General features: G+C 39.7%; 1 protein-coding gene across 2 annotated transcripts in view; it reads right to left on the reverse strand.

The window, feature by feature from the left end:
* Positions 1 to 15,783, reverse strand: part of CTDSPL2 (CTD small phosphatase like 2) — a 111,815-nt gene that overhangs the window by 20,960 nt on the left and 75,072 nt on the right. For both annotated transcript variants that reach the window (XM_074393691.1, XM_003928922.4), the window contains exons 7-8: positions 15,426 to 15,537; positions 10,423 to 10,509 (exon numbers count right to left, since the gene is read on the reverse strand). In XM_074393691.1, coding sequence (XP_074249792.1) covers positions 10,423 to 10,509; positions 15,426 to 15,537 — 199 coding nt within the window. The remainder of the gene's footprint in view (positions 1 to 10,422; positions 10,510 to 15,425; positions 15,538 to 15,783) is intronic.

Raw genomic sequence — 15,783 nt, forward strand, 5'->3', positions numbered from 1 at the left:
CACTTATAAACTGATTCTAGATACTGTGTGGTAAAATCTGTCTAAATTAAAACTCATGTCTAATTATATATTTTCAAGTTACACACTTAGTAATTTCTTTTGGTTTATCAAACCTTAATCTAATATCATAGATAATTTTAACATATAACCCCCCAAAAATTACCTTACATGTGAGTCTTTTTAGGAAAAATATTTCTAAATTATTTTTAGACCCAGATAATGTGACTATAACTTTAAAAAAAGAAACATCTTTGATACTTTTTCCATGATATCAATACTTCCAACCTATTGCTATATTGTAGCAACATGTTTTTAAAAAATGATGAATCCAAGGAATCACCCAATTAAGAGTATGATATCTATTTTCCTTTAATCAAAAAGATGAGTGGTAGGTACCATTTCTTATTAAATTAAGCAGGAAAAATTAGAACAGTAGAAAACCAACAAAGTTGGGGAATATAAAGAATGAGATGCAGCCAGCTGTGGTGGCTCAATGCCTATAATCCCAAAATGTTGGAGCATTTTGGGAAGCTGAGGTGAGCAGATCACTTGAGTCCAGGAGTTTGAGACCAGCCTGGGCAACATGGTGAAACCCTGCCTCTACAAAAAAACTATAAAAATTAGCCAGGCGAGGTGCCTATAGTCCCAGCTACTCAGGGGGCTGAGGCAGGAGGGATGCCTGGAGGCAGGAGGATTGCCTGAACCCAGGAGGTTGAGGATGCAATGAGCAGTGATCATGTCACTGCACTAGAGCCTAAGTGACAGAATGAGACCCTTTCTTAAAAAAAAAAAAAAAGAGAGAGAGAGAGAGAGAGACGCTACAATTAAATGAAAAAAATCTTACCATCAGTAGATAACACAAGTATACAAGCAGCGGTACCAATTTTTTAACTCTTCTGTACACCTCAGTTTCCCTATCTATAAAATGGATATATTCAACAGTATCTACCACAAAAGGTTGTGGTGCCGATTAAATAAGTTAATACATGTAAAGCACCTAGAACAGTGTCTGCCATATTTAAAGTGCCAACAGCTATTAGCTATTATTATCTACACCATTATTTAAATTAAGTAATCAGTCACAAGAGCTGGAATGAGTATAATTCCATTGGGCAGATCAATTACAAAGAGAAAGCCCTTCAGCCATGATCTGTACTTTTTTTTTTTTTTTTTTTGAGACGGAGTTTCGCTCTTGTTACCCAGGCTGGAGTGCAATGGCGCGATCTCGGCTCACCGCAACCTCCGCCTCCTGGGTTCAAGCAATTCTCCTGCCCCAGCCTCCTGAGTAGCTGGGATTACAGGCACGCACCACCATGCCCAGCTAATTTTTTGTATTTTTAGTAGAGACGGGGTTTCACCATGTTGACCAGGATGGTCTCGATCTCTCGACCTTGTGATCCACCCGCCTCGGCCTCCCAAAGTGCTGGGATTACAGGCTTGAGCCACCGCGCCCGGCCGATACTTTTTGAAGAGGAAAGTAACAAACTGTTTCAGTAAACAGTTTAACTAAGTTAGTTTTTTCTTAGCATCAATACCATCATATAAAGATAAAACCCAAACCTTCTCCCAGGAAAGAGAGCTGCTCAGGTAGGCCCTATGGTGGTCTCAATTTCATAACCCACTGAGCGAATTTACAGTAGTCATCTTTTGCTTCACAAAGTTCCAGTAAGAGGTAGATGGATGCTGGGGGTAGTATTTGTAGGTGGATAAATCTGGGATGAATAGGTAAACACTAAAACATTAAACCAATAAAAATAAAAACAAAACAACAACAAAAATCCCTAAACTAAAAGCTCCTGCAGCTGGACTTGATTGCTCATGCCTGTAATACCACCACCAAGGTGGATCACGTGAGGTCAGGAGTTCGTGACCAGCTTGGCCAACATGATAAAACTCCATCTCAACTTAAAATACAAACATTAGCCAGGCGTAGTGCCATGTGCCTGTAATCCCAGCTACTTAGGAGGCTGAGGCAGGAGAATCGCTTGAACTCGGGAGGTGGAGGTTGCAGTGAGCTGAGATCAGGTCTCTGCACTCCAGCCTAAGCAACAGAGCAAGACTGTTCAAAAAAGAAAAAAAAAGGCTCCTGCAAATCTTTAATAAAAATCAACCTGAAAAGAAATGTTTTAAAGAGTACAGGCTGGACACAGTGGCTCACACCTACAATCTCAGCACTTTGGGAGGCCGAGATGGGTGGATAGCTTGAGCTCAACAGTTTGAGACCAGCCTGGGCAACACAGCGAAACCTGGTCTCTATAAATAAAATACAAAAATTAGCAGGGCCTGGTGGCCCATTCCTGCAGTCCCAGCTACTACTTGGAAGGCTAAGCTGAGAGGATGGTTTTGAGCCTGGGAGACAGAGACTATAGTGAGCCAAGATTGTGCCACTGCACTCCAGCCTGGGCAACACAGTGAGACCATGTCTCCAGACCAAAAAAAAAAAAAAAAAAAAAAAAAAAAAAAAGTTGAAGTAGGATAAAATGAAACTTAATGTATTCATATTAGGTGATTTGTATTAAAAGTTACCAATGAGGCTGGGCACAGTGGCTCATGCCTGTAATTCCCAGCACTTTGGGAGGCTGAGGCAGGTGGGTCACTTGAGGTCAGGAGTTCGAGACCAGCCTAGCCAACATGGGAAAACCCTGTCTCTACTAAAAATACAAAAGTTAGCCAGGCGCAGTGGCACACGCCTGTAATCCCAGCTACTCAGGAGGCTGAGGCAGGAGAACCCACTGAACACTAGGTGGAGGCTGCAGTGAGCTGAGATCTTGCCACTGCACTCCAGCCTGGACAACACAGCAAGACTCCATATTAAAAAAAAATTTACCAATGAAGTGTAATTTTCATCAGGGAAAAACGGGCTATTATAATGTATGTACATACATTTGCATGTATTTTAAAATTTGATGTATTTACATCAATAAAAGTTTAGTAAAAACAATGGCCATTTTAGTAAAACAAAAATATTACCTTTAAACTCTAAGCTTCAAAAGGAATGAAGCCTCCAACTTAATGTAATCAACTGCCACATCTTCTAAATTTACAGAAAATTTTCAGCCATTAAATATGAACTTTCCATGTAGTATGTTTTCTTTTCTTTCTTTCTTTCTTTTAAGACAGTATTGCTCTGTTGCCCAGGCTGGAGTGCAATGGCGCCATCTTGGCTCATTGCAACCTCCACCTCGTGGGTTCAAGCAGTTCTCCTACCTCAACCTCCAGAGTAGCTGGGAGTACAGGCGCTTGCCACCATGCTCAGCTAGATTTTGTATTTTTAATAGAGACGGGGTTTCACCATGTTGGCCAGGACAGTCTCGAACTCCTCAAATTCTTGACCTCAGGTGATCCACCTACCTCGGCCTCTCAAAAGTGCTAGGATTACAGGCGTGAGCCACCCTGCCCGGCCCTTATGTTTTCTTTTCTTCTTTTTTCTTGAGATAGCCTCTCTCACTCTCAAAAAGGCTGGAGTGCAATGGTACAATCATAGCTCACTGTGGCCTGAAGTTCCTGGGGTTCAGGTGATCTTCCCATCTCAGCTTCCCAAGTAGTTGGGACTAGAGGTGCATGCCACCATGCTAGCTAATTTTTGCATTTTGTGTAGAGACAAGGTCTTACTACATTTCTCAAGCTGGTCTTGAACTCCTGAGCTCAAGCCATCTACCTACCTAGTGCTCCCAAAGTGCTATGATTACAGACATGAGCCACCATACCTAGTCTGTATTTTTTTTTTTTTTGAGATGGAGTTTCACTCTTGTTACCCAGGCTGGAGTGCAATGGCGTGATCTCGGCTCACCGCAACCTCCGCCTCCTGGGCTCAGGCAATTCTCCTGCCTCAGCCTCCTAAGTAGCTGGGATTACAGGCACACGCCACCACGCCCAGCTAGTTTTTTGTATTTTTAGTAGAGACGGGGTTTCACCATGTTGACCAGGACGGTCTCGCTCTCTCGACCTCGTGATCCACCCGCCTCGGCCTCCCAAAGTGCTGGGATTACAGGCTTAAGCCACCGCGCCCGGCCCCTAGTCTGTATTTTAATGAATTGCTCCTAATTTTTTTTTTTTTTTTTTTGAGACAGAGTTTCTCGCTCTTATTACCCAGGCTGGAGTGCAATGGCGCGATCTCGGCTTACCACAACCTCCACCTCCCGGGTTCAGGAATTCTCCTGCCTCAGCCTCCTGAGTAGCTGGGATCACAGGCATGCGCCACCATGCCCAGCTAATTTTTTTTATGTTTAGTAGAGACGGGGTTTCACCATGTTGACCAGGATGGTCTCGATCTCTTGACCTCGTGATCCACTGCGCCCAGCCGAATTGCTCCTAATTTTTTTTTTTTTTTTTTTTTTTTTTTGAGACGGAGTTTCGCTCTTGTTACCCAGGCTGGAGTGCAATGGCGCGATCTCGGCTCACCGCCACCTCCGCCTCCTGGGTTCAGGCAATTCTCCTGCCTCAGCCTCCTGAGTAGCTGGGATTACAGGCATGCACCACCATGCCCAGCTAATTTTTTGTGTTTTTAGTAGAGACAGGGTTTCACCATGTTGACCAGGATGGTCTCAATCTCTTGACCTTGTGATCCACCCGCCTCGGCCTCCCAAAGTGCTGGGATTACAGGCTTGAGCCACCGCGCCCGGCCTGCTCCTAATTTTAAAAGATACATTTTAGAGAAAGATTCCCCATGGAATATATTTTTTCATATTTTTGAGAAGTAGAGAACTATTGTTTTCAGTTGTATCTTTTCCTTTTAAAGACAATAATGAATAATTATGATGAAAAATTAGTACCAATAACTACACTTATTAATAAGGATGGGAAAGTGACTTTAAAATTATTATAAGGTATTTTTAATATTCATCTACAATTATTATTATTCCCTACTGGCTAACCTAATAGTTTTATCCTCCATACTATGTAACCATGCCCCTGGAAATGTCTTAGCCTCCTGGCTCAAGCAATCCTACTGCCTCAGCCTGTCGAGTATCTGGCACTACAGGCGTGAATTACCATGGCTGGCTAAGTTTTCTGTATTTTTTGTAGAGACAGGGTCTCATACTATCTTGTGCAGGCTGGTCTTGAACTCCAAGGCTCAAGCAATCCTCTCACCTCAGCCTCCCAGCAGAGATTACAAGTGAGCCACTGCCCCTGGCCTCAAATATTATTTTTGAGGCACAAATATACATGCTACTTTTGTAGAACAAAAATATGGATTATGAATCTCAACAACAAAGTGCATGTTCATGAGTATCAGTTTAAATCAGAACTTGAGAAAAAAATTGGGTATTTACAACAAAATTTTAAATTTAAATGACTGGTTTCTTTCCTTCATGAAGCAATAAAGGTGACTTTTTAAAAAAAGACAGTAGAAAGGAGAAACAAACTGACCCTCTACTTCTCTTGCTGCCATGACGCCCAGCTAATTTTTCTATTTTTTATGGGGACGGGGTTTTGTCGTGTTGGCCACAGTGGTCTCGAACTCCTGACCTCAGGTGATCCGCCTGCCTTGGGCCTCCCAAAGTGTTGGGATTACATGCGTGATTACCTGGACCTACTTCCCTTGTTCTGTGATATGAAAATTATCCTAAGCTTTAAGATTCCCAAGAAAACAACTGAAAGAATGGGGATGCGGGTAAGCTTTGCTAACCGTGGCCTTCCCCATCCGCCTCTTCCCCCAACTTTTCCCATAAAAGCAACCTCTACTAATATAACAAAGCATCTTTTACAAGTAGCTTCCTACAGGGATCCTATCTGTCCTTGAGTGCTTACCACAATCTGATTTCTGGACAGCTGACCCAAAGCTTGTTGATTTTACTGATCTTCAGAAAGCCACTGACTGGCTAAAGTCTTATTGGTGAACAGAGTCAAAAATCAGATGCCCCTGCCATGCTTTACAGAGTGAGGAGTTGGACAACACAGTTACGTTTGGCTGCACTGTGGTGAAACATAGGAGGTTATCTTCTTTTTGTCTTCAATCAGCCACATTTGGGCTGAGTAGTTCTATTACATCTTCAAAAAACTGAGCTCCAGTTCTTGATGGAGACAGAGGAAGGTCATTGAGGAGGTGGTTCAGCTCAAGAGCTAAGTGAAAAATGTCTTTTGATTCAGTCCTGCTTGTGGATAGAAGTCATCTTCGGGATGGAAGAGGGAGTGAGATGACCTAGAGTCTTGAATTGGTGGATCTGCAGGAACAGAAACTAAATACAGTGGAGACCTCTTAACTGAGTAACACCACGAGATGGATTTCCTGATAATGTGCCAATATAGGCCAAATATAAAGATTAAACATGTGCAATAAAAGTGATCATGCACGTGTTTTTCCAGATATCAAATGCATTTGTACCACTTTATGTATACATGTTTTCTTAATAACTGATTATAAAACAATGTAAAAAAATACCAATTTAAGAAAAGTAGACCCATTCAAACAAAGAGCCTATAATTTTGCTTACATGAATGGCATATCCTCACATTTAAAAAGTCAGTTCTTTCAAATGACTTTTTCTCCATATACAACTACAATCTGTCTACTCCACACAGTGTCAGTAGTAACATACATCGTATTTTAATTTGAGATGGATCTTTCAGGCTTTTTTCAAAACCTCCTAAAGAAATGGAATTCAAATTATACCTCAAGGTACTAATTTAGAATAGGCTTTTTTCAAAATCTCCTGGAGAAATGGAATTCAAATTATACCTCAAGGTACTAATTTAGAATAATCTACCCGCTTACAAATTCTAAGACTTGCATTAACCAAGTTTATTCCTACATATCAACCAAAAGAAGAGTATGTGTCATTAAGTCAGGCAATCTTTAAATGTGAGTAGTGGCCACCTCAAACTCTGATTTTAAAAAAACTTTAAAGGCCCACAACCAGATTACTGTGGATGTAATTTAAATTTTCTCCATATATTTATAAGAGTTTTGATGAACATTTTGATTATTTCTACTTAGAATTCAAATATGTAAATTTACTGTACACACACTCTCTCTCTCTCTTTTTTTTGAAATGGAGTCTCACTGTTTCACCCAGGCTGGAGTGCAATGGCATGATCTTGGCTCACTGCAACCTCTGACTCCCGGATTCAAGCAATTCTCCTGCCTCTGCCTCCCCAGTAGCTGACATTACAGGTGCCGGCTACCATGCCCAGCTAATTTTTGTATTTTAGTAGAGACAGGGTTTCACCATGTTGGTCAGGCTGGTCTTGAACTCCTGACCTCATGATCTTCCTGCCTCAGCCTCCCAAAGTGCTGGGATTACAGGCGAGAGCCACCACGCCTGGCCCGTATATACTGTCATAGTTATTAGACCAGGAATCAGCAAACTATGGCTGTTGGTCAAATGGAGCCTGCCACTGATTTTTGTAAATAAAGTTTTACTGGGACACAGCCATGTTTCTCCATTTATATATTGTCCATGGCTATTTTCATGCTGCAACAGCAGAAAAAGTAGTTATGACAAAGACCACAAAATCTAAAATATTTACAGCTGAGCTGGCCGTTTATAGAAAAAGGTTGCAAACCCCTGATATAGGCAATTATTAAAACATATGTAATACAATTACTTTAAATTGTTTTTAAATGAAACACAAATAACAGGTAGAATTAAAATTAGTTATAAGTAAATCATAACAAATTTACCACAAAAAGAAAAAAAAAATGTAAAGCAAGTCCCAAGAAGACACTTCATCTGGCTTTGATTCAGATGAATAATTTGATCTTTACATATAGAATATATATACATATATATATAAATGCTATAAAACTAACATTCAAGAATATACAGATACATGCTATGGAAATGTTCATTTAAAAATGGTTAATTTTTCATGTGAATTTCACCTCAATAATTTTTCTTTTTTGAGACAGAGTCTCACTCTGTCGCCCAGGCTGGAGTGCAATGGTGCACTCTTGGCTCACCGCAACCTCCGCCTCCTGGGTTCAAGCGATTCTCCTGCCTCAGCCTCCCGCGCAACTGGGATTACAAGCGCATGGCACCATGCCCAGCTAATATTTTTTTGTATTTGTAGTAGAGATGGGGTTTCACCATGTTGGTCAGGCTGGTCTTGAACTCCTGACCTCGTGATCCACCCGCCTCAGCCTCCCAAAGTGCTGGGATTACAGACATGAGCCACCGCGCCCGGCCAATAAATTTGTTTTAAATAAGAATATATGTAGTACTTTACAGGTTCTACCTTTAAGTGGGCCACATCATAGTATAGCGGTTAAATATTTAAGTTACGTCTTACCTAATAATGTGGTTTCTCCAAAATCTCTTAGATCATCTCAGACCCTTGTGTATATTTCTTCTTTGCCAGTAGATGGAGACAACACCACTGAAAGTTTAAAAGACATCATTCCCTGTTTAAAGGGAGCTTGCTGGTCTGAAAACTGGGGGAACCCTAACCCAAAGATCTCTTCATTTATTTTTTTAAAAGACAGAATGGCTATGCCAAAACCAGAAATAGAAGGTAATGTACCCAATATTAACTATAGATAGGCTCAAAAATTTACTGAAGAGTAACTAAACTCTGTCTGTGATGTGGTAACTATATCATATTAAAATACAATCTCTATAGCTTGTAAAGTTCAAACTACCTGCTCTGTGCTCCCATTAATGCTAGGTCATTTATTTTTCAGTTTCAGAAAGTGTAACTCAGAATATGTAAGAAAAAGAGTTCTCTGAATTCCACAGATGCAGTACATATATGTACTTTTTGAATTAGACATATATGCTGCCAGAAGCTTTTATTCAAAATAAGACTATTCAGATCCACATGAAATAATAAGAACTTTAAAAAGAGAGTTAAAACAGAAATGGTAGAAGTAGTAGAAAAAAAATTCAATTTTATGATCATACTGAAGAGAAATACTCATGAAAGAGATGAATCAAATTTACTTAAGTTTCTTATTTTACTACTAAAAATTACATAACCAGATGAAAAACCATCTGTAACAAATTTCAACTTCACACCTAGAAGTTTAAGAAGACACCTCAAAATCATTTACCTATGTCTTTCAATTAATAGCTTTCCTTTCCAAATTCAAAGACATTTTTTTTTCAAATGCAATAATGAAAAAAAAAAACCCAAGAAGCAAAAAAAAAAGAAAAACCCCAATGTTATCAAGCTAAAAAGAGAAAACGAAGATAGGACTATACTATTTAGATCTGCTACAAAGACTTCTGTCCTTAAAGTCCACTAAACAAGAACCACCAATTGGATAGAAAATGTCTCAAGAAAAATATTTGTCTTAAACCAAATAACAAGCTTTGAAAGGGAACAGAAAAGTCTTTAATTTTCAATTTTATGTATATTTTGCTTATCTCCTGAGTATCAGGACCAAAATCTGCTTACATAAAAGGTCAATTCAGTATTCAAGTATTTATTGCCATAGCTGCAATACCTACCCGACATTAAAACTAGACAACTTATTTTAGAAATCCTTTTACAACTCATTACTAGATAAAGTAGGTTAAACTAGCCATGAGCCACAAACTTCTTTTTAACTCTTAAATTTCATGATTTCTGTGAGACAACAACTATTATCTGCCAAGAAAACTATAACCACATTCTAACTGCCTATTAAAAGCACATAAACAACCAAACACCTTTTCATCATCCACATGGCAAATGCTGTGACTTCAAAGTTAAGCTTTAGGCTGGCTCCCTCTTGACAGAAAACAAACTTTTTGATCCCCAATCTTTGAACAACTATTATATAATGAAAATAATGCTAACTAAATAACAACCTCCAAAACAGAAAGATACTTTGCAATTTTCAAAGTGAACTCACTTATATTATTAATCTTATAATAATGGGAAAATCTTAAACATAAAGTAAAAACAATGGCCAGCACATACAATCCACAGTGAAGTGTTAATAATATTTGTATTTTGCACTATTACCTGTCCATCAGCACAGATGAGAGAGAAATGCTTAAACTCCAACACCTTAAGTAAAGCAGTAACTAGGAAAGTGTCCTGGAATTCTGAGATTACTAATAAAAGAGATGTACTAAAGTGTAATTTTCACAGACCACATTATTATTCTACAGGAAATAAAATGACCAACAAGGAATGAGTTTTCTTTGTATTAACTTGATTTTTGGAAAACAAAAACACCAGGAGTTAACCTGGCAAGTTCCTCTTGGGGATCTATGGTATCAGTGCTCCTGCCTCCACCTGCTGGCAAACAGATTACGAAACTAGCAGAGATCATAAGGGTAGGAAAGTTAGCATTTTTGGAGTAACAAATTAATGTTGTTTTATGCAATACCTAGCATGATGCTAATTTTGTTAATAAATTATTAAAATGTTGATGAAATCCATTATACTTCTACAGAAAAACACATTTAATGTCACATACACACAAAGAGATTTCTTTCTTCAGAATGTTACCTATCAGGCCAAAAATCATTTAAAAAAAATGTTAATTACCTGATAAATGACATCTTGGAAAAGGACTGGAAAAGTAAGTGCTGCATCTTCTAGCTCATTTAGACTACAGTGCACTAGTGTTTCATCCTTAAAATAAAAAACACATATTGACTCAAACAAGATAGTAAAAGAAACTTCAAAGGATAATTTCATGTATTCGTAATCACCAAAAACACTAAAGCACCCACTCATATGTGGAATTTTACATTTATAATATATTACTCTATGTGGCACAGCAATGTGAAACAGGAGTTTTTAAAGTCACCGGTTCTCAAGTGTAGCTCCTGGACTAGCAAGCAGCATCAACATCATTTGAGAACTAGTTAGAAATCCAAATATTAACTTCACTTCTGACAATCAGTAACTCAGGAGAGGGGATGGGGCTCAGCAATCCCTGTGTGGCTTTTTGTTTTTGGTTTTTTTTGAGACGGAGTTTCCCTCTGTTGCAGTGGCACGATCTCAGCTTACTGCAACCTCCGCCTCCCAGGTTCAAGCAATTCTCCTGCCTCAGCCTCCCAAGTAGCTGGGATTACAGGTGCCTACAACCATGCCTCGGTAATTTTTTTTTTTTTTGAGACGGAGTTTCGCTCTTGTTACCCAGGCTGGCGTGCAATGGCGCAATCTCAGCTCACCGCAACCTCCACCTCCTGGGTTCAGGCAATTCTCCTGCCTCAGCCTCCTGAGTAGCTGGGATTACAGGCACGCGCCACCATGCTCAGCTAATTTTTTGTATTTTTAGTAGAGATGGGGTTTCACCATGTTGACCAGGATGGTCTCGATCTCTTGACCTTGTGATCCACCCGCCTCGGCCTCCCAAAGTGCTGGGATTACAGGCTTGAGCCACCACGCCCGGCCCTCGGTAATTTTTATATTTTTTGTTAAAGACAGGGTTTCACCATATTGGTCAGGCTGGTCTCGAACTCCTGACATCAAGTGCTCCACACACCTTGGCTTCCCAAAGTGCTAGGATTACAGGAGTGAGCCACCATGCCTGGCAGCAATCTGTTTTGTTTTGTTTTGTTTTTTGAGACAGAGTCTCGCACTGTTGCCCAGGCTAGACTGCAGTGTCGAGATCTCAGCTCACTGCAATCTCTGCCTCCTGGATTCAAGGGATCCTCCTGCCTCAGGATCCTCAGTAGCTGGGACTACTAGAGGTGTGCCACCACGCCTCGCTAATTTTTTTGTATTTTTAGTAGAGACAGGGTTTTCATCGTGTTAGCCAGAATAGACTCAATCTCCTGACCTCATGATTTGCTGGCCTCATGATCCATTACTGGCGTGAGCCATCATGCCCGGCCTAGCAATCTCTGTTTTTAGAAGCACTTCAGATGACTCTGACACATAATCGAGTTTGAGAAACATGGCTCTGAGTTCTGTAGTTGCCAACTTTTAGTTAAACCAACAGGCATGCTACTTTTTTATAATTAGTAAGTTTAAGTGTAGAACCTAATTATCTAAAAAATATATTCTGTTCATATAACTCCTCATCCTCCAACTTTTTATAAAGCATCTTACTTTAAGTAGGTACTTTAGTATCTCACAAATTATGTTTCATACAGTTTTACTAAATAGCAAACAATGAAAACTTCTCATCTTTAATTACCACATCTTGTTTTCTAATTAAAAGAATAAGAAAGTAAGGTGAGGTCGGGTGTGGTGGTTCACACCTGTAATCCAAGCACTTTGGAGGCCAAGGCAGGTGGATCACCTGAGGTTGGGAGTTCAAGACTAGCCTGACCAACATGGTGAAAATCTGTCTTAAAAAAAAAAAAAAAAAAAGAAAGAAAGTAAGGTGAGTTCAAATAGGGCAGGCACAAATATTTATGTCCATTTCTCAAACCCTGAATGTTTAAAAAAAGAAAAGGCTTTCATTAGTATCAAGTGACAGAATTAAAAATAGTAATAAAAGTGGCTAATAACAATCCCTGAAATTTTCAGTAAGTTTAAAATCAGTTAAAATAAAATACAAATGTTCATCCTTTGTAATTCCACAACTTATTAGCTGGAGTGTTTCTTTTAACCTAAAGTTAAACTCTGGGAAGGCAAAGAGCAAAAAATACTCTAGATATGCCTCATTTTAATAGCATATTAGACTAAGCATTTCATGGTATTCTCTTAGCATCTTAAGTATTTTCTTTACTATAACTGAATCATAATCCTAGTACTTCTTCATCTATGGCCTATTAAATTTTGATTATTCTTCATCTACTTCTGTAAAATTATTTATGCTTAGCCAATTCTTATCTTTCCTTCTCTGTTACCCGAATACTAGATTCAAAATAATAAGGTCAAACTTCACCACATCAACTCCTAAATTCAAAATCACCTTTTTCTCCCCTCCCCTCCCTCCTCCCTCCCTCCCTCCCTCCCTCCCTCTCTCTCTCTCTTTCTTTCCTTTTTTTTGAGACAGAGTCTCACTCTGTTGCCCAGGCTGGAATGCAGTGGCACAATCGCAGCTCACTGCAACCTCTGCCTCCGGGGTTAAAGCAGTTCTCCTGCCTCAGCCTCCTAAGTAGCTGGGTCTACAGGCATACGCCACCACACTCAGCTAATTTTTGTATTTTTAGTAGAGATGGAGTTTTACCATGTTGCCAGGATGGTATCGATCTCCTGAAAGACCTTGTGATCCACCTGCCTCAGTCTCCCAAAGTGTTGGGATTACAGGCGTGAGCTACCATGCCTGGTCAAAATTATCTTTTTCATTGTCTCCACTGACCTGCACATCAAATCTGTGCTATTTATAACTGTTTCAAAATTTTATTTTTATTTATACTCAAATAAGTACCTTAGGACTTGTGGATACTTCTCTTACATCTCTTTGGCTAGGCAAAAACTAAGTTGTTGAACTCTCAAAACACAATTATACATGCAAATTTAAAATTTAAAATAATAGACTTCTTCCTCAAGGTATCTTTTTTTTTTTTTTTTGAGGCAGAGTCTCACTCTGTGAACAACCTGAACAAGGCCGAAGTACTGTGGCACAATCTAGGCTCACTGCAATTTGCACCTCCTGGTTTCAAGCGATTCTCCTCATTCAGCTTCCCAAGTAGCTAAGATTACAGGCATGCACCACCACGCCTGGCTAATATTTATATTTTCAGTAAAGATAGGGTTTCACTCTACTGATCAGGCTGGTCTCCAACTCCTGTACTCAAGTATTTGCCCGCCTTGGCCTCCCAAAGTGCTGGGATTACAGGTGTGAGCCACTATGCCCACATAGGTTAAGAATATTAATCTAGGTAAAGAAAATTTACCTACATAAATTTTCTTTCCTTCTTTTTTTTTTTGAGACAGAGTCTCACTCTTTCACCCAGGCTGGAGTGCAATGGCGCGATCTCGGCTCACTGCAACCTCGGTCTCCCAGGTTCAAGTGATTCTCCTGCCTCAGCCTCCTGAGTGGTTGGGATTACAGGCACGTGTCACCACGCCCAGCTAATTTTTGTATTTTTAGTAGAATTGGGATTTCACCATCTTGGCCAGGCTGGTCTCGAACTCCTGACCTTGTGATCCATCTACCTCGGCCTCCCAAAGTGCTGGGATTACAGATGTGAGCCACCGTGCCCAGCTCTTTCCTTCTTTTAAAACTGAAATGATATCTGGCTTTGCTGCTCAGGCTGCAGTACGGTGACAAAATCGTAGCTTACTGCCACTTCAAATTCCTGGCCTCAAGGGATCCTCCTGTCTCAGTCTCCCAAGTAGCTGGGACCACAGGGTTGCACCACCAGGCCCATTCATTTTTTGTAGAGCCGTGGGTCTCACTATGTTGTCTGGGATGGTCTTGAATTCCTGGGCCGAATGGAGGCTCAAAGTGCTGAAATTACAGGCATGAGACACTGTGCCTGGCTAAGATAAATTTTCTATGAGAACTAAATCACATCTCCAATTATAGGGTACCAGAAACAAATGCTTAATAATATTTTCCAATATGACATGAGATTCATTTTTTTACCAATATCAAAAATTAGTTCCTTCCCCAATCCCACTGCTTTACTAGCCTTAAAAAAAAGTAAACAAATTTTAAAAATGCAAAATCAGTAATTAATTAGAGGCAGAGGCCGGGCGCGGTGGCTCAAGCCTGTAATCCCAGCACTTTGGGAGGCCGAGGCGGGCGGATCACTAGGCCAAGAGATCGAGACCATCCTGGTCAACATGGTAAAACCCCGTCTCTACTAAAAATACAAAAAATTAGCTGGGTGTGGTGGCGCGTGCCTGTAATCCCAGCTACTCAGGAGGTTGAGGTGGAAGAATTGCCTGAACCCAGGAGGTGGAGGTTGCGGTGAGCCGAGATCATGCCATTGCAATCCAGCCTGGGTAACAAGAACGAAACTCCGTCTCAAAAAAAAGAAAGAAATTAGAGGCAGATGGGAAATGTGACTATATATTAAATTTGGTTAGCAAATAGGAGATAATTGTTTTAAAAACTCTTCTGGTACTCTAAAATATCATTTTTTTTCAAGAAAGAATCTTGCTCTGTCACCATGGCTGGGGTGCAGTGGCATGATCTCAGCTTACTGCAACATCTGCCTTCTGGGTTCTAGGATTCTCATGCCTCAGCTTCCCGAGTAACTACAATTACAGGTGCATATCACCAAGCCCAGCTAGTTTTTGAATTTTTAGTAGAAAATAAGTTTCGCCATGTTGGTAAGGCTAGTCTTAAACTCCAGGCCTCAAATGATCCACCTACCTTGATCTCCCCAAATTCTCAGATTACAGGCATGAGCTACCACCCTGAGCCCCTAAAATACAAATTTTTAAATTATATCAGAGATCAGATTAAAAATTTTGTTAGTATTAAGAAACTGTGCTTTTAAGACTAAAGTTTATTGGTATAATATATATATATAAATAAGGGTTATGGTCTTGCATATGGTTAATTCGGTTGACCCAAACTATATTTGGTCCTTCAGGAAAACATGATCCTAACAAAAAAGGAGAAAGCTAATATATACATGATTTTAAAAAAGAATTTCACCCGTTTATTCTCTCTACCTTTAGAGACTTACCAAGTCTAAAACTAGGGAGAATTCCGGTGTGCTTCTTGTTTTCAACGGAAGAGCAGGTTTCCTATTTAGTTGTTCTTCTGTCAGTGGCGGGACATGTTTGATGAAATAATAGCTATAAATCAGATTTTTAAAAAATTTCAACATTTTACTTTTTATAAATACAAAACATTACTAAGCTCAGCTCATTTAAAAGTCTATAAAGCAGTTAACCCAGAAAACCAAACATATAAAATATGTTAATAAAAGTAAAAATATATAAATTAGTATCTCTATAAATCAGTCTCACTCTATCACAGCTTTCTGTAACCTCTGCCTCTTGGGTCCAAGTGATCCTCCCCAATAGCCGGGACTAAAGGTG

The sequence above is a fragment of the Saimiri boliviensis genome, chromosome 2 (genome assembly GCF_048565385.1).
Source record: "Saimiri boliviensis isolate mSaiBol1 chromosome 2, mSaiBol1.pri, whole genome shotgun sequence".
Taxonomy (NCBI): Eukaryota; Metazoa; Chordata; class Mammalia; order Primates; family Cebidae; genus Saimiri; species Saimiri boliviensis.